The sequence below is a fragment of the Herpailurus yagouaroundi genome, unplaced genomic scaffold (assembly GCF_014898765.1).
Source record: "Herpailurus yagouaroundi ecotype Mexico unplaced genomic scaffold, PumYag 186, whole genome shotgun sequence".
NCBI lineage: Eukaryota > Metazoa > Chordata > Mammalia > Carnivora > Felidae > Herpailurus > Herpailurus yagouaroundi.
In genome coordinates, this window is record NW_024412417.1 from 22,846,386 (window position 1) to 22,871,264 (window position 24,879).

The 24,879-nt window shown below is 33.9% G+C and overlaps 1 protein-coding gene across 4 annotated transcripts in view; it reads right to left on the reverse strand.

The window, feature by feature from the left end:
- The window catches only part of CSMD3 (CUB and Sushi multiple domains 3), a 1,253,459-nt gene that overhangs the window by 293,892 nt on the left and 934,688 nt on the right, over positions 1–24,879 (reverse strand). For all 4 annotated transcript variants that reach the window (XM_040494274.1, XM_040494275.1, XM_040494273.1 and 1 more), the window contains 2 exons: positions 22,836–23,038; positions 387–578 (listed from right to left, as the gene is read on the reverse strand). In XM_040494274.1, the coding sequence (XP_040350208.1) occupies positions 387–578; positions 22,836–23,038 (395 nt within the window). The remainder of the gene's footprint in view (positions 1–386; positions 579–22,835; positions 23,039–24,879) is intronic.

The following is a 24,879-nucleotide window of genomic DNA, read 5'->3' on the forward strand; positions in this document are numbered from 1 at the left end:
TCCCTCCCCCTCCTCTTCCTCCTCCTCCTCCTTCTCCTCTTTCTTCTTCTTCTTCTTCTTCTTTCTTCTTTTTCTTCTTCTTCTTTCTTCTTCTTCTTCTTCTTCTTCTTCTTCTTCTTCTTCTTCTTCTTCTTCTTCTTTTTCCTCCTCCTCCTCCTCCTCCTCCTCTCCAAACTATTGAGAATCTAATGAAATTGTGGACTCTCCCCTTAGGGGGAAAAATATAGTCATTTAAAATTTTGTGTATTTTTTGGAGGTTCATAGATTTTTGAAATCTTAGATCCTGTATAGAACCTATTCTAGAATACTGTGCTTAATAACATCAGCACCCATTTTATCCATCGTTTGATACTTATATAAAACTTTAATTGTTCTTTAATTCGTACCTATACAGACTGGTGGGCTGGGCTGCCAGAAGTAGCGATTTTCTACCTGAATGCAGGTTATTCTTTCCTCTCCTTGAAGCTCATATCCTGGGTCACATTGAAAAACAACAGTGTCCCCGGGTTCTCGTCCATCCCCATTTCGAGTCCCATTCATGGGAACCCCTGGGTCACGACATGCAGTAGCAACAGAACCTATCAAAAGACAAAACAAACCTTTAGTTTTGATGCTACCAAAGTCAATTTCAAATTTCCAGATCTTACAGTTTAGAACCTTCCTCACATCTATGTGCTTTTAGAAAATTAACTTTGAAAATGCTTGAGCCAATTTGTAAATGACTGCACAAAAATAATTTTAACTGGGTTTTTTTTTGTTAACTTGTGTGCTTACTTCTTTCAATAAAGGGCATGACATTTTAGTAGCTAAATAATAGGTTTACTGAAGATTAATAGATGCCATGTGAAAAGATTGTGCAGAGGATGAAAAGAAAGTTGCAGACCGAAAGAACATTAACTGTAAGGTACATATTCCACAAAGGACTTGTATGTAGAGTATATAAAGAACTCTTACAAGTCAACTATAGGCAGAGAGGGAGGAAGAAGAAAAAATCCAATTAAAATATTGACAGAATACATTCCAATGAAGAGGATACTGGATGGTACATGAAAAGATGTTCAACATCATTAGCCATTAGGAAAACGCATTTTAACATTGCAATGAGATATCACTATACACCAATCAGATGGCTAAAATAAAAAAATAAGATAACTGAATGCTGGAAATATTATGGAGAAAATGAAATTACTCATGTATTGCACTTGGGAATGTAAAATGTTACAGCCACTCTGGAAAGAAGTGTGGTAGCTTCTCACAAGACTACATATGTGCTTACTATACAGCTTAGTAATTGCACTCTTGTACATTTATCCCACAGAAATGATGATTTATGATCACATAAAAACCTGGACACATATTTATTTATAGAAGCTAAAAAGTTGGAACAACCCAATGTCCTTCAACAGGTGAGTGACTAAACTGTGTATTCATACCTTGGAACAAAACTCAACAATAAAAAGGAATGACAATACGTATGACAACTTAAACAGTTCTGAAAGGAATTAAACAGAGCAGAAAAATACAATATCAAATGGTTACACACTGCATGACTTTATTTCTATACTATTCTTGAAGTGACAAAACTAGAAAGCTGGAAAATAGATTAGTGGGTACCAGGAGTTGTAGGAGGAGGGGATGGGAGGCAGTGACCATGGCTGTAAAAGATAACATGAGGGATCCTTGTGATGGACTATACTGTGTTTTCACTGTGGTGGTGGTCATACAAATCTACATAGAGCTAAATAAGCACACACACACACACACACTCACACACACACACACGAATATACATAAAATTAGTAAACTTTGAATAAGATTGGTAGATTGTATCAATGTCAGTTTTCTGGTTGGGATATATGTCCTATAGTTACGCAAGAAATTGTCAATTCAGGAAACGGTGAAGAGTTTACAGGATCTCTTTTTATTATTTCTTAAAACTGAATATAAATCTAAACGTGTCTAAAAATGAAAAGTTAAAAAAATCATTACAGAAAAGGAGAGTAGTATGACACCATAGGAAAGGAACTGTTCTTCTATACACAGTGTATGACACATTTAATAATAGTTAACTCCAATTATTCAGGTTAATGGAACAAAATGTTATGTTGAATTATCATGAAGTGGATTTACCCTAAAGCATATGGCAATTAAGTATCAAGACAAAGAATCTATTAAAATTTCCATTTAAACTATTAATAAACTATATTCATAAATATAGGATTTAGCACTTGTAGAAATTATTTTTTTAATTGCATCTTCAACTAATGACACAAATTTCTGGATTGCAGATACATAACTGATATTCACTGATTTATTCACTTATAACAATATATTCCAGGCATTGTGCTAGGTTCTAGGAATACAAAGAAGAATTGAGCAGACACAAATAGAACTGAACAGATTTCAAATTATTTTGCATAGTGCTGGTACCTATAAAGAAATTCTATTATATACATTCTGAGTGAGTAGATATTTACATAGATACATAGGTAAGCAGATAGAGATAGACAGATAGGTAGGTAGATAGACAAACATAGACAGATTCATCAATATATCAATCTGTTAATCTGTCTAGTAAATTGTTTTAGCTCATCTCTCTAACACACATACACAACAAAAAAACCAGAGACTACACACAGTATTGTAATGCTCTGATTCCCAACGTTCTGGGAATCAAGAAGAAGAGTTAAGAAACTGAAAAAAATAGGATATTGTTGGGATCTTAAGCCTGACACTGAATAAAAAGAAGTAACAACAAAAAAGTGATCATTCATATATATATAAATGAATATGTAATATGCATACATACATATGCATGTATATTCTGTTCACTTTATTGACAAACTAAAAAAAGTTAATTTTTAAAGGGTTATATTTTTCAAAAGGTTAGAAAATGTAGACTGCAAATATCATTTTACTGATCACTTAAATAAAACAAACCTGTGTACCATTATATGTGTAATCAAAAGTCTTACAGTTTTGCTTTATTTTTCTGATAAACTAACGTTTCTGAGCAATGACTAGAGGAAGGGGTTTTACCTATATAATTCCTTTAGTATTCCTAACAATACTATGAGGCAAATAGCATTACTATTCTAATTTTAGAGGTGAGAAAACTAAAATTTAGAGAGATTAAATAACCTGAGTACAGAACCTGAGATTAAATAACCTGAGATTAACAAAACCTGAGTACAGAACCAAGATCTCAACCCAAATCTGTCTGATTTTAGAACCCAAGTACCTAAATGTTATACTAGATTATCCTCTTCTACCTGTAACTGTCCTGGAGATGCAAGTTTTCTCCTCAATAAAATAAAATAAAGTAAAATAATACAGTAAAATAAAATAAAATACCCAATTTAAAAATTATGGAAAAGGTAGAGATTATATCCATAAAAAGAAAAGCTAGAGCTGGCATAAATTTGAACCACCTTCAAAAATATTAAATTTACCTTCATATGAGTTACTTTTGAAACAGTTGTTTTTAGTTGTTAATTACAAACTTATTTTGGAGAATATTGAGGGAGGAATATAGGGACTTTGTTCCAATTTCAAAGTGAATTTGTTCTGTAATACCCATGTGTCCCTTAGCAAAGCATCTACAATGCATCACGGGCTCTGGGAATTATGTTCTTCCATTATTCATAGAGATTTTTGTGAAGTGTTTCTGTGATAAACTGAGTCATGAAGGTTTTCTTAAATTGCTCTGGGATGGTTTTCACCCAAACTAAACTGATACCTGTATTCGTTTTACAAGATGTAGTGGGGAGTGATGTTCTAAGATTTTTTTTAAATGTTTATTTATTTATTTATTTATTTTGAGAGAGAGAGAGACAGAGAGAGAGAGACAGAGACAGAGAGCAGGGGAGGGGCATAGAGAGAGGGAGACAAAATCCCAAGCAGGCTCTGAACCATCAATATGGAGCCCAGTGTGGGGCGCGAACCCGCGAACCATGAGATTATAACATGAGCCAAAATCAAGAGTAGGACACCTGACTGACTGAGGCACCTAGGTGCTCTGAAGATATTTTTATTGGAGAGAAGTGACATAAATATGAAATGTGCTCTATTTGCAAAGTAAAAAATAGTAATTATATAAAATTATTTAAAAAAACTTCATTAGTTTTTGTTCTTGAGGCTAACCATGCACTGGAATCTGGTTTTGCAAAAAGCTTGACGCTTCAGATAAACATTCTCAAAAATAAAAATGAATGTATAACAATGTTAGAGAAATATATTGAAATAAAAGCAGTAAATACAATCATGTCTTAGCTGAATTTAAGAGAAAAAAATATGTTTTTGCTGACAGATTTACTGTGCTTAAAGACTTAAAGTGGAACTAAGTGGTTAAAGTAAGACTTTGATACAACTAATATATGGTGTTTGAAAATATGCATTTGCCTTTGGGTCTGGTCAACTTAAAGAAAGAGAGGTGGGGAACACCTATTGTTACTTTTCCTCTTAATTAATAAACAAATTAAGAATAAGATTTTAAAACACAATAGACAATGATGGGGTTTAATGAAAGACCAAAACTTTTTTTTCCTCTTGGAATTGCTTGAGTTCTAAAACAATTAGTTAAATGTACACAGGAACAATTGCTCGGTGTGAATGGTGTTGTCTTATTTTCTTTCTTTATCCAAAGTTTGATCTCCATACTGGGTACACTCTGTGTTTGTGGGCTGACAAAATTATAATAATTTTAACATCAATCATTCTTGTTTTCTGTATTAAATAGAAACTATAGCCACTGAAGAAAATAAGCACTTAGGGAACCATATTATATCTCCTTGGGAATCAGCAGTGAAGTAATCTCATACAATTAGGATAATTAAAATAGCAATTATAGAATGCTAGAACTTAATATATTATCACATATGTAAAAATAGATTGGTAATTTTTATTCAATATTTATTTTTCACTTTGCTGGAACCTACAATTCTCAAAATTTATAATTCTTATGTGCATTTTCTTTTTGTTATGTAAATTTTAAGTAGAAGTTTAATCCCTTCTTTTTATTCTCTTTTATTCTGGAATAGCATGTAAGATGTTTCTATAGAATGAAGACTCTTTTGCAATTAAGTGCTTTAATTTAGCAACTATTTTAAGCATATTAAATAAATATACATCAGAAAATACTACACTTACCATATAAGTATTAACATGAGTGATATCTATTTACGTTCTTAATTTCTTTAGTCTGAATTGCTTCAAATTTAATTGATGAAATGAAAATCTGTAGTTGTTCCATTAGGTTTAAGTCTGATTTTTCCTGACACAAATGTAAACACAAATTCCAACAAAGATGAAGGGTTTTAACAACTTTGATGCCTCACCTGTGATGATATCATGAAAGGAACATTCTGGAAATGCATATGATAGGTCATTTATATATGAAACAAAATCCAAAAATAGCTTGGATTTATTTACCTTACAAAACTTTATTAAACTGACAACAAAAGATAACTGCCCTTCCTTGTTTCTCTCCCCTCAAAAGGATTGGCCATTTATATTTTGGTTATTCTAGAACTGGAATTATCCAGTAGCTACTATGTATTATATTTCTTATACTAGCTATTTCATAGAAATGATAATAGCCACAGGGAAAAAGTATGTGTGAATAGTTAACATTGTTAATTTGTAATAATTTTGGACACTTACTGTCTTTCAAAGATTGTACTACGAACTGTACCTCATTTGACTAAAAAAAAGTCTGGTTACTACTATTATCCATATTTTCCCAATGAGAATATTAAGACTTAAAAGGAATAAGAAACTTGCCCAGTATCACACAGTTATCTAGGGCAGTTTACGTGGTAATGCAGACATGAGAATGTATCCAAGGGACATTTCTTAAATAAAAATGATAGAGTTTTTGAAATTAAAAAAAAATGTTCAAAGTGTGGACAGGGTAAAACCCAAATGATACCATAATTTAAAATAAAATTTCTAAAATACATTATTAAAGTTTAAATACCATTTTAAAAAAAGGAAGAGCAACTATCTACCGATCATTCTGGTGGAGTAGTCCAAAAGCCTATACATTTACAACATTTGACTTTAAGTAATTAATTAATTTTTACTAAAAACAATTGCACAGCTATCAACATTACAGTCTTATTCACAGGATTCCATTGGTATGTATTGTGTAAAACTAAATAAAGTCTGTGTATCTAAGAGAGATACAGTTAAATATGAATGATAATTGATTTAGAATAGATTCCAACAAAATAATGATAATGATGATTGCTGCCTCTGTTGAGAGCATATGTTGTCCAAAGCATTTGGCTAAAGATTAAGTTTATACGTTTAAACCAGAACATAAAATTCTTATGAAGTATTATTATCATCTCTACTTTTAAATGGGTAAAATGAGCCTCCGTGATGTTAAGTGCTTGCTGGAAGCACAGTGAGGATTTGAACTCAAGAAACAGCAGGGTTTCCACGACTGTAGGGTATTGTCTCGGTACAAACCTATGTTACCAGATAAAACAACAAAGTCATGTCATACTAATGAGATTTTACGTTGTTGATTGATGAAAGAATTACATCTAGTTTTAGATGGAAAGGCAGAAATACTGAGCAGTTTATAATTCTTCATTACTACACAACAAAATTACTTGCTGTTAATATCTCACCATAAAGGGAAGCAAATGAGACAGACCCTAGGTTCTTTTCATAGGTATTCTTAAGAGCAATGTAAATAAATTTAGCCGTATATATCCTAAATTTAGCCACATATGTGCCAGATGGTATTCTTTAATTATGAAACTAAGGACGTTCCACTCTAATTGTTTTTTCATTCTCTTCTTTTTATTTTTTAACTTTTTTAAACATTTATGTATTATTGAGAGACAGAGAGACACTGAGCATGAGCAGGGAAGGGACAGAGAAAGGGGGAGACACAGAATCTGAAGCAGGCTCCAGGATCTGAGCTGTCAGCACAAAGCCTGATGCAGGGCTCATACTCATGAACCGTGAGATCATGACCTGAGCCGAAGTCAGACACTCAACTGGCTGAACCACCCAGGTGCCCCTTTTCATTCTCTTCTTCCCTTTTTTTTTTTTTTTTTTTTTGTCTGATTTCTCCCCTTATAGTTTACTGAGAGAGTAGAAGAAATAAGATAGGCATGACTTCATTTTACCAGCACCAAATCTATTGGCCCAGTGGTGTCATATCCATATTCCCTGCTTCCTCTCCGGTTGGAATGGAGAAGGTGTTTTTATTCTATATGAGGCCAACCCCCGTTCTTGTGCTGCTGGTATTAAGCCCTTTTTATTTCTCAAGGACTCTGTTCCTAAATATTTCTTATCCCTTCTGAATTACCAGTTCCTCCTTCCTCTGTGGTCCATTCCCAATAGCATACAGACATAACTTATATACTCCATCTTAAATAAACCAGCAAAACTCTTATTACCTCTCCATCCTCTTTCAATTATTTTTCCCATTTCTCTCTTTTAATAGGAAACTTATTAAGCATCTATCCTGAGGGAGTTATCTGTATAGCTATTTCCAGTTTCATCATCAGCCTTGCATCTCATATCCTTACTAAACTGCTCTTGTTAAATCTAGCTGCCGGATGCAGCGGTAACTTCTGTACCTTCTTTTTTCAGAGACTTCTCAGCAAAATGTGCCACAGTACATCGTTCCTTCCTTCTACAAGCACTTGTTTCCTCGGCCCCCCGTCATTAGACTCTACTAGTTTTCTTTTGGGCTTAGTTGCTTTCCTTTTTGGTATCTTCTGCTGTCTGTATTTTTTTTTTTTTAACCTGATGACTGAGGGCTAGAATACTTCAGGGATTAGTATTTAATGTTTGTTCCCTTCTTTGTATAGTTTCTTCTAGGATAACTTCATCTGACCCCATCGTTTCAAAAACTCTTTTTAGCTTAATGCCTCTCAAATGTATACATTCAGCATTGATGTCTCTCCTGAGCTTGATATCAGGCAATTCAACTGCCTATTTAACTCCTTTAGTTAGAGATCTAACAGGCCCTTTAATTTACCACGTCCAAAAGATTCATGAAATTGTAAAATATTTTAATTATCAGATTTTTGGAAAGAAAAATGTAAAAAATTTAAAATTTCACCTGCATATATAATTTTCCTATACTATTAATGTCAATAAAACACATAACACTTCCATTATGAAAGTAAAAATTTCTCATTGCAAAATTCTAATTTATTATGGCATGCAGATAAAAATACTTTGGTATAAATAAATTCTCCATGAAAGGTAAAAAATCACTGACATAATAAATAAATTGAATATCAGCAAAAATATAGTCTTATAATTTTTATTCTATTTTTTATGTCAGTGGTTTTGCCTTGTATGGAGAATTTTATACCACTAGGTAGTACAGCCCATGACTGAGTTCGCAGCATTGCTACAACTCATCATTGCTATAAATACACTTCTGACTTCTCATTTTATATTTGTTTTAAAATAATTGAGAGTGTAATTCAATTGGAAATATGTACCTCACCTGATACATATTTTACAATCCTAACTAGTGCATGTGTAGATTTCAGGCATGACATGGATAGCAGCTTGAACTATTTACAGGCAACGTCTGAATTATTATGTTAGTGACCTTGGGCAAATTAATGTTCTGGTTTTCTTATTCCATTGTTGTCTATAATAGGGAATAAATACCCTAAAATCACTCGTAAGTCCCAGTGTATCCTTTCTATTCAGAAAGTTGACTCTTTGATGTAAACTTGTTTATCAGAAGACCTTTCAAAAAAGAAAAACCTAGGATTTCATACAGTTGAATACATAGTTATCAGAAGTAAGAGAAACTTAGAGGCTAGTCTCTACTACACTAAGAAAGGACATTGGTCATATTTGCACTTGTTCCCTGAATTTTAGCTGCCTCATCTGTAAAACTGGCAAGTAATATTTTACCTGCCCGCTTTAGTATCAGAAAAATCTTAACATTCTTTTCTAACAATTATATAATCCTATGAAAATATCAATTCTGAATCACTAAAGACCAGTGGTTTTGTATGTTTTTGTAACATCAGGAGACTTCAGCAAGGTCACAGTCCAAATTTCATTTAAGTTTAAGCCCTAAGTCCCTCTCTTCCAGTTTTATTGCCTTATACTTTTGTATGGACTGAGAAATGGCCCTATATTCTCCATTTCACTATCTGTAAGGAATTCAAGTCGGGTAATGGGAATATTTAACCTGGAAGGAAATCCCATCCAGTGTCAAATCAATCAGAAAATATTTGAAATGCAGTTGGTAACCTAGAGGTGGATTTCACCCTGGAGTATTTTGCCCTTGATTGAGCTCTTGCTTAGTACAAGATCCATCAATTTTATAAAGAATGTTCAACATCATTATTAGGCTTACACTCTGCCAGCTCCTCAGTAATGTGGCTGTCTTTAGAATTTCATTATGTTTCTAAGGATACACCTAATGATATGGCAAGTTAGGTTAAAGTAGATGGCAGCATGACAGAAACATTCCCATCAACTCAGGAAGGAAATGACGCTGCTAATGCGTCAGATGCAAAAGGAATCTCAAAGCCCGTGTTGTAGTACACTTCCAAGAACATAGACATTTATTTTTATTTTTTAAATTTTTGTTAATGATTCGTTATTTTTGAGACAGAGAGAGAATGTAGCACCTGCGCGCATACCAGGGAGGGGCAGAGAGAGAGGGAGTCAGAGGATCTGAAGCCAGCTCTGAAAAAAGAGAGCCCGTGTGGGGTTCGAACTCAAGAACTGTGAGATCATGACCTGAGCTGGCACTTAACCGACTGAGCCACCCAGGCACCTCTAGAAATTTATTTTTTAAAAAGACATATTTATTCAATTATTTCACCAGATAATTGTTATGCAACCACAACGAGCCAGGTATTATGCTTCATATTGGAGATAGATTTTAATGAGACGACACCTCCCTACCTTTACTGATGCTTATGCTCCAGTACACAGACAAAAGTGGGAATAAAATTGCTGATGCACTTTTTGTGAAATCAAAGGCATGTTAGGTTGAGGACCCAATGTTACCTACAGAGGAAACTGATTTTATATCTAAATTATATAAGTTTATATAAAAGTCTAATTTGCAGTTGAACACTAATATTAAGGGATCACTAGAATTAATAAACAATAAAAGGGAAAAATCACATAAAAATGATTTTACATTATTTTTAACTGCCAGTGCACATTTAGTTTTACATTATTAAAGAGACTTCCTATTCAATCAGATTCATTTAACATTTGCTAAGTACTTAATACCAGGTGCAGTGCCAATTTCTAGGGATACAAATATTAATACGATAATATCCTCGTTCTTCAAAGGAAAATAATCTAAGAGGGACAGCAGATGTGTACATAGCTTTACTATACTAAAATGATGTTTTACCATTCAAACTGCAAAATTCTGGGAATGAAAGAAGAAGTTAAAAATAACTTGTATAATTAAAAATATGTTCTAACAAAATTGGAATTACACTGATGAACATTTCAAAATAGTTATCTATACAAAAACAGTTTTTAAAATGAAATAATTTCTTAAAAATGCCAAATATCTGTGCACAAAAATTCATTCTTTATATGAATTACCTAAACATTAAAAATAATGTTAGCAAAATACTAATTTACAATGCACATGTACATTTTTAATTGGTTTCTTAGCCATTATTTAGTGCCTTTTACTATTTTTCTAAAGAATTAATATATTATTATTAACATTGTTAAAGATATTTTTAATACATTTAAAATATTGGCATGTCATACTGATATCTCCATAGGCCATACTATTTTTAATCAAGAAAGTTTCCTCTTTATATGGGCTGAGATATCTGGTAAACTTAGAGCTAATTTTTAAACTGGAAGAAAGTCTCAATTTTATTTTTGTCATTCAGTGATGTGTATATATTTCAGCTCAAATATTTTCAAAGACACTGAATGCTCATTTCTTTTCAGATACCTTTCTTTGACAAAGATTATTATAACATAAAACTTGTCAAACAAGTTTTCTTAAATTATGATTTTTTTTAAATGTTTATTTATTTTTGAGACAGAGAGAGAGAGAGAGAGCATGAACAGGGGAGGGTCAGAGAGAGAGGGAGACAGAGAATCTGAAACAGGCTCCAGGCTCTGAGCTGTCAGCACAGAGCCCGACACGGGGCTTGAACTCACAGACCGTAAGATCACTACCTGAGCTGAAGTCGGGCGCTTAACCGACTGAGCCACCCAGGCGCCCGTCTTAAATTATGATTTTTAAAAATATTCACTTACAAGCTATATAATTGTCTATTTTCTCAACTTTATTCCATTCTAGTATAAAATATAAATTTAATACAATTAAAAATAAGATCATTTCCAATTTTAATTTTGTACAGTGTTTGAGCATTCACACTTTCATAGAAATAACATTTAAATGTCTTCTTGATGCTAAACTTTGTTTTTGATAATTGCAACTCACCAAAAACTTCAAAGCTGATGATCTTTAGCACTCCAATAACTGAATATTTTGATTAAAGATTTACAACTGATTTAATGAAAAACAACCACATTTAAAAGTTTTATTTGCAGAAAATTTCAACACCTTAGTAGGGTTTTTGGTTGATTTTACAAGAGTACTTCAGAGATGCAAATCTTTCTAAGTCTGAATGACAATGAACAGCAAAAAAGAGAAAAGAGTACTCACACACTCATTTACTTATTTTTTGAATCAGCATTACTCTGTCATACACACACACACATACACACACACAAATATAATTCTGTTATTTCACTGTATATAAAAGTATTTGTAAATTTTAACAATTTTATTGCCATGAGTAGCATTTGCTTGGTCAGAGTTACGAATTACATGTACACTGCCAGCAATTCTAAGTATATTTCTATTTCTTAAAATTTTTTAAGTTTATTTATTTTGAGATAGAGAGAGACAGAGAGAGCATGAGCAGGGGAAGGTCAGAGAGAGAGGGAGAGAGAGAATCCCAAGCAGGCTTTACACTGTCAGCAGAGTCCTACATAGGGGTTGAAATCACAAAGTGTGAGATCATGACCTGAGCCAAAATCAAGAGTCAGATGCTTAACCAGCTGAGCCACCCAGGTGCCCCTTTCTGTTTCTTAATTTTATGAGAGCTTCGTTTTTATCACGAGGCTATGTATCATCAAAACTTATATTTGTATTATTATCACAAAACAAACAACTATATTTAATATTAAAATTTTTAAATGTGAACTTTGTCTTACTTAAAAAATAGTTAAAGAGGGGTGCCTGGGTGGCGCAGTCGGTTAAGCGTCCGACTTCAGCCAGGTCACGATCTCGCGGTCCGGGAGTTCGAGCTCCGCGTCAGGCTCTGGGTTGATGGCTCAGAGCCTGGAGCCTGTTTCCGATTCTGTGTCTCCCTCTCTCTCTGCCCCTTCCCCGTTCATGCTCTGTCTCTCTCTGTCCCAAAAAATAAATAGACGTTGAAAAAAAAATTAAAAAAAAAATAGTTAAAGATAATTGTCTGCTTGGGGCGCCTGGGTGGCTCTGCAGTTGGGCATCGGACTTCGGCTTAGGTCGTGATCTCACAGCTCCTGAGTTCAAGCCCCTCGTCGGGCTCTGTGCTGACAGCTCAAAGCCTGGAGTCTGCTTCTCATTCTGTGTCTCCCTCTCTCTCTGCCCCTCCCCCACTTGTGCTCTGTCTCTCAAAAATGAATAAATGTAAAAAATAATTTTTTAAATAAAAAAAGATAATTCTCTGCTTAAAGCTTAAAAAATGTATGTTAACACCATAGAAATGAGATAAATGAAAACAATAGTCCAAAGGACTGAGGGGGAAATGGGAATACACTATTGTGGGGTTCTTCTATGAGAAGTGGAATAATAGAATTTGATGCTGGGTTTTACTAAGTTAAAAATGCATGCTATAAATATTAGAGCAGGTACCAAAAAAATACATAGCTAATATATTTAGAAAGTGAAATTAAGAAAAAAAAATCCCATTTACAAATGCATCACAAAGAGTAAAATAGGAATAAATTTAACAAACGAGGTGAAAGACCTATATGCAATTTGAAAACTATAAGACTTTAGGGAAAGAGATTGAAAAAGACACAAATAAATGAAGAGATATTGTGTGTCCATGGACTCGAATTAATTGTTGTAATGTCCATACTACCCAAAGTAATCTATAGATTCAGTTCAACCTCTCTCGAAATTCAAATTGCATTTTTCACAGAAATAGAACAGATAATCCTAAAATTTGTATGGTACCACAAAAGGCCCTGCATAGACATAGTGACATTTTTAAAAATCTGACACCAAAACTAAAAGCAACAAAAGCAAAAATAAACAAGTGGGACTATATCAAACTAAAGAGCCTTTGCACAGCAAGGAAACCATCAAAAAAATGAAAAGGCAACATACTAAATAGGAGAAAATATTTGCAAATCATGTATCTGATAAAGCGCTAATATCCAAAATATATAAGAAACTCGTAAAACTCAGTAGCAAAAAACAACTCAGAAACAAAAACAAGCAGAAAACAATCCAATTAAAAAATGGGCAGAAGATCTGACCAGACATTTTTCCAAAGAAGACATACAGATGGCTAAGGTACAGAAAAGATGCTCAACATCATTAATCATTGGGGAAATGCAAATTGTAATCACAATGAGCTATCACTTCACATTTGTTAGAATGGTTATTATCAAAAAGATAAGAAATTACAAGTGTACAAAATGATGTAGAAAAAAAGGTAACCTTTGTGCACTGTTGGTGGGAACATAAATTGGTGTAGCCACTATGAAAACCAGTATGGAGATTCCTCAAAAAATTAAAAACAGAATTATTATATGTTCCAGCATTTCCACTTCTGAGTATTTACCTGAAGAAAATGAAAACTCTAACTCAAAAATATATATGTACCCCATGTTCACTGCAGCACTATTTACCATAGTCAAGATATAGAAACAACCTAAGTGTCTATTATTAAATAAATACATGAGGAAACTCTGTGTGTGTGTGTGTGTGTGTGTGTGTGTGTGTGTGTGTACACACTGGAATTTTATTCAGCTATAAAAAAGAATGAAACTTTGCCATTTGGTCCAACATGGATGGACCTTTAGGGCAATATGCTAAGTGAAATAGAGAAAGACAGATAACATATGCCTTTTCTTACTTTGAAATGTAAAGAAAATTAAAAGAAACAAACAAACAAAAAACTCATAGATACAGAGAACCAATAGGTGGTTGCCAGAGGCAGGGAATGAGGGAGGTGGAGAAATGGGTGAAGGGGTTCAAAAGGTTAAAAAAGTTAATAGAGGAAAAAATATCATGGAAAAAAGGAACAAGTAGATCCAATAAAAATAATAGTAATATGGTAGACAAAGTTAACTATAGGAAAAATTTACATGAAATGTAAATGGTCTAATAATTTAAAAGACAACAATTAAAAAGCATACATTTTTAGACTGTATAAAAAACCATGACTCAATCAAGTGCTATCTACTAGATACCTAACTTAATTATAAACACACTACCAAATTAAAAAGATGATAAATAGTACACCAATGCCATACTAATTGTAAGATATTTATGTGAGACAAGGTAAATTTCAAGAAATGGTAAATTACTAATGAAAAAGAAAGATAGTTCTTAGTAATGAAAAAATTAAGTCATTAAGAAGACATAAAACCTACAATGTATGCACCTAATAACAGGTCTTCATAATACACACACACACACACACACACACACACACAAAAACATGGCAAGACAGAAAGAATAAGTGGAGTCCAACTGAGCATTTCAATACTTCTCTTTCATCAGTTGATTAAAAAAATGTAGACAGAGAACCAGTAATGATATAGAATACTTCAAACACAACATTATCAACCAACTATACTTAACTGGTATTTACAAAACACTCTGCCCAGTAATACCAAGTGCACATTCTTTTCAATGCATATGGTACTTTTAGAAAACCATATGGTTGATCATAAAACAAGTCTAAGAAAATTTAAAATTATTAAAATGTTAATATTTTTACTGGATTTATAATATTAGATGTTTTTTTCTTTGATTCAAGGAACTTTTTAAAGACCATGCTTTGATTTCATGAAGTGGATATAAATAAAACTTTTATTGGAATTAAAATACTTGAGGCAATTGATGTTACTGATTCTCTCTCTATTTAAAGCAATGATGTGACTAATATAAAATTGAACTTACTGAACTATTTGTGAAGTTCTTCTATGGGAACTGGCATATCAACAATTTTAATATGCATGAGGAAGAAAATTTAGAATACAAAGTGATAAAATTAGTTTAATAGTTTTCATTTGCTCTAAATGAAACTTCATGCTTTTTAAGCACATTAATGTCACTGGTTTTTACATGGTCATTGACACCACTGAGGTCCCCATGTATGTTAATATACACTATGTGCCAGCTGCACTTTCATAATCTTTTCTTTTCTTTTTTCTTTTCTTTTCCTCTTTTCTTTTCTTTTTAAATGTCTATTTATTTATTTTGAGAGAGAGAGAGAGAGAGAGAGAGAGAGAGCGAGCGAGCAGGAGCAGGGGAGGAGCAGAGAGAGAGGGAGAGAGAGAAAAACCCAAGCAGGCTCTGTGCTGACAGCACAGACATGGGGCTCAGTCTCATGAACCATGAGATCACAACCTGAGCTGAAATCCGGAGTCAGATGCTTAGCTGACTGAACCACCCAGGTGCCCCACATAATCAATTCTAATTTTAATTGAGATATTATTGGGCTTTTTGATTATTAACATACAGATATTATGGGCAACTTGTGCATAATCCTTAACATAGAAGCACTAAAAATCTTCAAACTATATAGTTAATCTAAATAGCTATTCCAGGGGCGCCTGGGTGGCGCAGTCGGTTAAGCGTCCGACTTCAGCCAGGTCACGATCTCACGGTCCGTGAGTTCGAGCCCCGCGTCGGGCTCTAGGCTGATGGCTCAGAGCCTGGAGCCTGTTTCCGATTCTGTGTCTCCCTCTCTCTCTGCCCCTCCCCCATTCATGCTCTGTCTCTCTCTGTCCCAAAAATAAATAAACGTTGAAAAAAAAAATTTAAAAAAAAATAAAAAAAATAAAAAAAATAAATAGCTATTCTGATGATTTATTGTTTGAAAATGTGTGGGGAATTTGTTCATAAAACAATACTCCATATCAATATCTTAAAATAGTACACTCTTAGGTCTAAAATTTCCAATATCTCACCTTTATTATCATACACACTACATTCTCAGCCAAAATATCCCATCTTTCATATAAGGTCAATAAATTAGTAGAAAAAATTGTCACGTTACTACCAATGATATCATGGTGCCAGAGAGCACTTTCATTTAGAAAATAATTGCACTAAAAAGATATGGCTATAGAAGATAGGTATTTTAAAATAACCAAGACTTATTTAACACCTTAGCTATTTTAAAGTGATGAAGCTGGCTGGAGCTAATACATCATCATGGCTTCAAATCAGCATTTAATTTAATTTTATATTTTAGAATATAATATTGCCCTGTATACTGTTAACATGAAACACAAGGCAATAAAGTCGCATTATTAAACTTTTTTTTGGCTGTATAGGGAAATAATCAGCATACGATTTCTCCTGTAACACATTTTTACCTAAATATGTTTTATTGAAATTAGATTATGTGGGACGCTGCTTCTTTTAAAAGTGTGTTTCTGGGGGCACCTGGGTGGCGCAGTCGGTTAAGTATCCGACTTCAGCCAGGTCACGATCTCGCGGTCCGTGAGTTCGAGCCCCGTGTCAGGCTCTGGGCTGATGGCTCAGAGCCTGGAGCCTGTTTCCGATTCTGTGTCTCCCTCTCTCTCTGCCCCTCCCCCGTTCATGCTCTGTCTCTCTCTGTCCCAAAAATAAATAAACGTTGAAAAAAAAAATTAAAAAAAAAGTGTGTTTCTGGATGTACTAAAATTCTTTGATTTACGAATACTAATAAAAATAGTCTAAATTCTTTCCTGCTATATTTTTGGGCTCAGTTTCAACTTTTCCAAAGATAAGTTTGTTACATCTTTATGGCTTTGTGCTTAGTCCCTTCTTGACAGCATCCTTTGGCTGAACTGACTTGCTTTTTGGATGGTGAAATCAGCTTTCTTAAAAAGTAAATATTCAATACACACATTTTCACTAAACATGTCATTTAAAATTTTTAATGTTTTTATTATTTATTTTTGAGAGAGAGAGAGAGCACAAGCAGGTGGAGCAGGAGAGAGAGGAAGACATAGAATCCAAGAGGGCTCCAGGCTCTGAGCTGTTGGCACAGAGCCCGATGCAGGGCTTGAACCTATGAACTGTAAGATCCTGACCTGAGCCAAAGTCAGATGCGTAACTGACTGAGACAGCCAGGCACCCTTATACATGTACTTTTTAAAATCCCACTGCTGCCACAAATGTCTACTGCCATATAATTTTAAAAATTATTTCTATCATAAAATAAATAACAAAAACACTCATGGCAAGAACATGCAGACTATATACTATAGCTTTCCAGCATATCTCCCGAACATCTATTTCTGTGCGTATTTCAAGAACACATTTTTCCTGTTAATCCTGCCAATTCATGTCCTGACAGCTTTATGTATCTTTCAAACCACAGCAAGACTATGACATAACTTGCTGTTATACAAAATAGCTTGCAGGGCAATAGCATTAAATGCTTCTCCTACTACCTTCCAAGATCAGAATGAGTTAGGTGTTCATATCTGAGAATAATTTATTTATCTACAAGTGCCCTATACATTCTCCTTGAAAGGGAAGTGTGAATTACCTGGCACATGGAAAAGATTGAAAAATGTAGATTGCTTATCAATATTTGTTTTTCAAATTTAATCATGTATTATAATTACTCTGAGCACTGTAAACATATCTCACACACTACTAGATGACATCAAATACAAAACATAGGTCTAAGAAATACACCTTGGGTATTTTAACAGAATACTGGCTTAATATTGGCCAAAATAATGATACTCTATTAAAAAAATACAGATCCAAATTCGAAACCAGTCAGGATGCTAGGATGACATGCGTAAACCAGGACTGTCCTGGGCACCTGGGCCATTTGGTGAATCTAATAAAAATAGCACATAATGCCAGAGCAGTACAAATGTGGAAGTGACTACTTCTGCCTGGAAGTTCATCAGTGTCAGAAGTATCATTTGTCCTGGATCTTGGAAAATACCTAAGAATTTATAGATTTTGTATGGGGACCGAAGTGTTTTAAGAATATGGAAGAGAAGCAGAAATGTAAAAGGACGTTGTCCTCTCAGGACAGTGTAGTTAGACAAGTGGATGTGTACAAATGAGTAGTGAATGATTATGCTGGCAGGTAGTTTGGGGGCAAATTGTGGAGGCTTTAAAAGTAACTCCAAAGTTTTGAACTTATGGCTGAGCGACCAGTAGACAAAAAAATAATGAAACAGAGGGGTGATGTCTGATTTGTATTTTAAAAACATCAGTCAGGTAGAAATGTGTAGAAAAGTCTGGCTGGAGGGACAATGAAGTGAGTGGCTAGTTGACTGTCACAGCAATGCAGGCAGTGATAATCAAGATGGGGAAAAAGGCAGGGACACCATGCAGTCTTTTGAGGCTGCGCGACCTCACCTTCCTCTGGCTAAGGGATCCATTTCCTTGAGAGTCAACAGTATAAGCATGGGCCTTCATATTTTGTATTACCCAGCAGGGGTAGATTCTTAACAGACAGGTCAAAGAATGAAGAACACAGAAAATGCTCTGTCAAAATTAACTATTCCGTGGGCAAATGACACTATGATACCCCAAAGATGCCTTCCCCATGGAACTAAAGTAGGACAGGAGAGGCAGATTATACATTTAAGCAGGAGATATAGAGGCTGACTGCTGAGACCCAAGGACAGCACATAGGACAGCAGGAGCGGTGTCAGACTTAAGTAGCTCTGATTAAGCAAAAGTGCCTCGCAGACTATAACACCAAGAGGCAACATGACAGTCTCTGCAAAGAATGAAGAGATTATGAAATGGAAGTCTTGGGGCTGCTGAGAGTGGCTTGATGATGATTACAAAGTTGGTGTGTGACCTACATTTCAGTTAAATTCACTTCGCACAAAGTTCAGTGAAATACATTTCATTGGTTGCATTTTGTCGCTGAAGACTCTTCTCCCATTGCCTGACTTGTTTCTTGTTTAAAAATTTATTATTTGACACTCACTCAACAACAGTTATTTGCTCAAAAGGGGCCTGGGTATTGTGGAAGTGGGGGAGAGGGGACAGAATACAATTCTGAGGTAATCAAAATGATACAGCTTGATTTGGCTATGACTCCTGGTTTAAGCTTGTTACCCAGCTTAATTTTAAATAGTGTCTTCCTTCACTTTCAACAATCGTCCTAGATTTGGACAATAAGTTATATGCTTGTCCTAAATAGAACCTTTGTCTTTATAGATATTTAGGGAGGCAAAGGTACTCACAAGGTATTTGGGAAGCAAAGATCACATAATGAAAACATCTTCAGAACAATGAATTGATAAACTGTTCTCATCTTTGGGAAAAAAAATTACAGCTAGTTCTTGGGGCATGGGCTGGAATATGTTTTAGAAATGGAGGTCAGGAAATGTTTTATAAAGAGAAGGCTTGGTGCTGAGTCTGCACAATGGAGCAAGACTTAAGGAAAAGGAGCAGAGAGGCATCTGGGTGGTTCAGTCAGTTAAGCATCTGACATTAGCTCAGGTCATGATCCCATGGTTTGTGGGTTGGAGCGTCACATGGGGCTCTCTGCTGACAGCTCAGAGCCTGGAGCCTGCTTGGGATTCAGTGTCTCCCTCTCTCTCTCTGTCCCTCCTCCATTCTCACTCTGTCTCTCTATCTTTCAAAAAATAAATAAACATTAAAAAAAAAAGGAAAAGGAGCAGAAAAAACGCTTAGGGTGAAAGAAGGTTTGACAGAAAGCACAGAGTGTGTGTGTGTGTGTGTGTGTGTGTGTGTGTGTGTGTGTGTGTGTAGGAGTACATGTGTGTATTTATGAGACTAAGAAGATTTGCCTGGGTGAAAAAGAAAATGCAATTGTGGAATAATTGGAGATAACTATGTTTAATAACTGGTCTTTAAGAGATTTCCCTACAGTAAATGAGCAAATGAATGAATGGGTAACATGATTCAAATTTACGTAGGGAAGAAGACTTGGAGTGAGCCACTGAACTGGAAAACTCTACAGTGCAGGCCAAATTTCACCTGCAGTAGTGGTTTATTGGCCTATAGTCTGTTAACATTTTCTTTAAGATTAATGGTTTACTTTGAAACTTTGCTGACTTTACATAAAACTCCTTATTTCAACTTCCACTTTAAAATAGCTTTTCTATAGAATAGGGCAAAATGACTATCGCCAGAGGGGGCAATGGTCCCTTGTAAATGGGCATGCATGCACTCCAGCTTTCCTTCATTTCTCCTCACTGCTTTACTGGTGTAAGATGTGCAAATTGGGAGCATAATCAGAAACATGAGCTGATTAAATTGTAGAACTTCATTGTAACTAGTAATTTATAACTAAAAGCTCTCTATTTCCTCTGGCATAGGATCTACATAATAATGACAGCACAATAATGCCAATAACTGCTATTAATTTACCAGGCACCTGGCACAGCAAAAAGCTCCCATGTGGATTTGAGCCACAGTCCCAGGTATCTTTTAGCACTATGTCCTCGAACAAATTAGCTCTCGTTCTAAACCTCACTGTATTTACGTGGGGAATGGGGGTGACCAAACATAAATCACGTGGATTTTATGAGATTTAAACGAGATTATGTATATAAAGCTCTTAACATGTTTTCTGGCACACCAAGAAAGGTCTCATTCATGAAAACAATATTTTTGAATTTTAAATCTGGACACTTGGAAAGCCATATAAAAATGAATGAAAGAAGATATCCAAAAAAGGGATTAATTTTCATTGATTGATGCTTTTCATAATATAATATATTCACCTTCCAAGTAATTTTATTTCAATGGGTAGGTTTTTAGTCTCAGATCACTAGTATAAATTTCTATGCATCTTAAAAGACTATTATGAAGACAGATTTATTAAAGTTCTAGTACAATAGTGTTTCCTTAAATGCCTTATAAATACAATAAATCTAAAAATGCATTACTAATTTAACTGAAAAATCTGCAGTAAAAATTCCTGGAAATAAATAAATAAATAAATAAATAAATAAATAAATAAATAAATACAGCCTGTATCTGTTGAGCAGATGAACTTGGCATTCACAAACGCTAGCCTTAAACAATTTTTCACATGAGTATAGTCAAATTATAAATCACAATAACCATTTAAGTATAAAATATTATATGGTACTAATTTAAGGTAAAGAAAAGGAGAGCTATTAGTTACCAAACTAGAAAGAACTTAAATTGAACATCTATCTCTGACAAATTGCCATATCTTCATAAAAAAAGAGAAATAAACAGTAAAAATAGAAGATATAAATATGAAGAATATTCAACTGGTAGGTTTTTTTAGAATTAGAAGCCATTTGTGTTCACTGATTATATGATCATTTCATTTTTCATTCTTTTTCTCAAAAGATAAAGCATGAATTTACAGATACTGGCTTTTCCATAATGATCCACACTTTCACAACAGCTTGGTTTACACAATACAAAATAATTCACTTATGTTAGCCGATTAGGTCAAACAACTCTGTTCCATGAACCAAAAGTCTGCCAAGCTGTTTAATTGTATTAACCAGTTATTTACCTAAGAGTGATATATTTTGTGGACAGTGATTTCAAAAGTTATTTATGCTTATTTTACTTTTAAAAAAAGATTTCAATATTACATTTACTCATATAGTAAAATTAGTTCTCTGAGCACCAACTATATACTTTATACCAAATACAGTGTATACGAGATCATGTTACATCCTAATAATGTATTTATGAGATAAGCAATATTGTACCTATGTGAATTAGAAAACTCAGCCTAAGATGATGAGGTCAGGGACACAAAGTCAGCAGTTAGTAAAGAGTCAGGACTTGGATTCAGGCACATTTCAGGAATACTGGTTTGTATGCTTTCCATAGATGATCTTAGAAATTTGCATATGTTTCTGTTAATAGGATTTTTAAAGACTACAAAGTTAGAAAGTCCATTTGATAATTTTCCCAAAGAGGTGATGTATGTTGGCAATAAAAGTAAAAATATAATAATGAAAAGTTTTAAGTTTTTATTCATTTTTTCCAGCCACTAAGTAAAAATCGGTTTTACAGAACAACATATATTTAGCCACTTAGCAGTGCCATAAAAGAAAAAAAAGTGCCATGAACACTGGTAATTACTTACAATGAATGACATTATATTGTTATAGGAAGTCTTTAACTTAGAAGTAGATCTAAAATATTTTGTCAAAGATATCTGGGAATATATAATTAAGATCTTTAAAAGAGAAAAACAAAATTAGTAATAATATAGTTTTGCTTTTTTTGTAAAGGCAAGTATTCATTTCCTCCCTTATCTAAAAAATTTCACATTTTGAAATAATCAGTTTTATGGTAAATTGAAATGTAAAGCTTTTGTAATGTAATTATTTCATTTGCTGAATTATTTTAGCAGCACTTTTACTTGAAAAAAATGGCTTGACATTAGAGAAGGTCTCAACGAATAATTGATTAATTCCAAGTGAATTATATTCCTTTTTTCCAAGAATATTTTACCTTCACTGAAGATGAATAATAGGAAGACCAGAAATAAGCATATTTAGGATCGTTAAAATTTTAAAAGGTTTGGCCAGGAAAGTTAAAATACTATTTGAATAGCATTCCTACCTTTCATTTAAGAAATAAAATAATAACTCACTTGAAAACTGAATTGCAAATCCAGATTTGCTGATATAAAAATCTGTGTCAAACTGGATGGTGACTATGTTGAGAGTGCTATGGATTCCTTCAGGAATAAGAGATCCACTGATTTCCTTTAAGAGCATCTCATTTTCTGGGGGACCATCCCATACTCGGAGGATATCATGTGATGCTTCCGTATCAAAAGCAAGAAACTGTAGGCTGTGGGAGAACCATATATCTCTATTTAATTATCTCAAACATGGATTCAGTTTTAAATAAAAAGATATACCAGATACACATCTTTAATTTTATTAGATATTTTTTATACTATCAGATAAAAAATGAATTAGGTAAACAGCATATATATCCTCAATACATGTTACTTAAACAGAATAATTTATTTTTCTAGAATATGATTAAGAGTCTATTATATCACCTTTGTAAATTATAGAAATTTCAGATTTACAGTCTTTTCTGTGTTCAGAATGTTTTAAAAACATTCTTATTTATTTTTGAGAGAGAGATACAGAGCGTGAGTGGGGGAGGGTCAGAGAGAGACACACACACAGAATTCAAAGCAGGCTCCAAGCTCTAACGTGTCAGCACAGAGCCTACGTGGGGCTCAAACCCACAAACCTTGAGATCATGAACTGAGCGGAAGTCAGATGCTTAACAGACTGAGCCACCCAGGTGCCGGGTGTGTTTGTGAATTTTAACTGTAGCCACAGTAGGTGACACTTATGGAGCATCTAGTACATGCTAGGCACTGTGCAAAATGCATTACGTAGATTTTCTTTGTTTAATGGTTATAATGACTTAATGAAGCAGGCACGTATTTGATCTCAATTCTATAAATGTGGCAAATGGATTTGAGGCAGGTTAAATAAAATTGGCCAAAGGGTGGCAGAGTCATGAATTGAACTCAAGTTTTCTGAATCCGTAGCATATATTTTTACCGATGTTTCAAGTTTGTTTTATCAGAATCAAATGAGGTTTATTCAAGGAATGCAAGAATGAGTTCATATTAAAAAAAATCAATACATTTCATCACAATAATAGATATGAGGAAAAAATTACACAAACATTTCAATATATACAGAAAAAGTATTTTTTAAAAATTCAACATTATAATCATACCCAGCAATCTAAGAATAAAGAAGTTCCTTAATGTGAAAATTAATGTTTGCCCAACCCTACTCCCCCCAAAATGCATTAAAAAAATACATTTTTCACGTTAAATCAGCTTTATATCTAGCCTAGACATAATTATTGTCTGATATTTTTCATGGCCAGGGCCAAAAATTAGAAATCCAGTTACAGCAACATGCTCTACTATCTCTCTACATATATCACATCCGTGTTAGGGATGTGAAATGTCACAACTTTAAATTTGTGTTGCAATTTAATATCCAATATTGTTCTTTAACTTAAAACATTCCAGAATCCTGTTGAATTTAACATTTTTAAGTTTAGTAATTCTAATATTTAAATAAAACAACGTGTGATCTATACTAAAGAAAAATAGGCTGAGGGTTGATCTGGTGCAGTCTACTTTGAGTTCTGCAAATTCCCTTGCAGTAGTAATATATCTGTTCACATCAAACAATGCATGGAGTACACCTTTCGGCATGTTGATGAAGAATAATACTTGTTTTCCATAACCACCTTCACTACCCAGAAGCCTGTCTGAAATTTTCTTTACATAAAATAGCAATTCTTAAATTTAAAGTCATTGTTTTGAGAGTGATAACACACCAACTAGCTCAAATTAGGTCTGAAGGGAGGATTTATTTTTGTTCATTTATTAACCTATTCCTTGTCATGATCACAGTAGTTAAACTAGGGTTTAGAGAACGTGATAACTTTGGCAAGCTGGCTGGTGCTGTTTTAGGAGATGATAGTTCTGCCCTTGTCAAAGGGTCAATAATGTGAAGAATTGTGAGCCACCTAACTAAATTCATCTGGAAAGGGAAATCAAACACAGTTAACAGGGCAGAGAGCTGATGCTCCAGAGATGTGCCTAAACCCAGGGAAGACAGGGAATTGTTACTGAGTCCCCT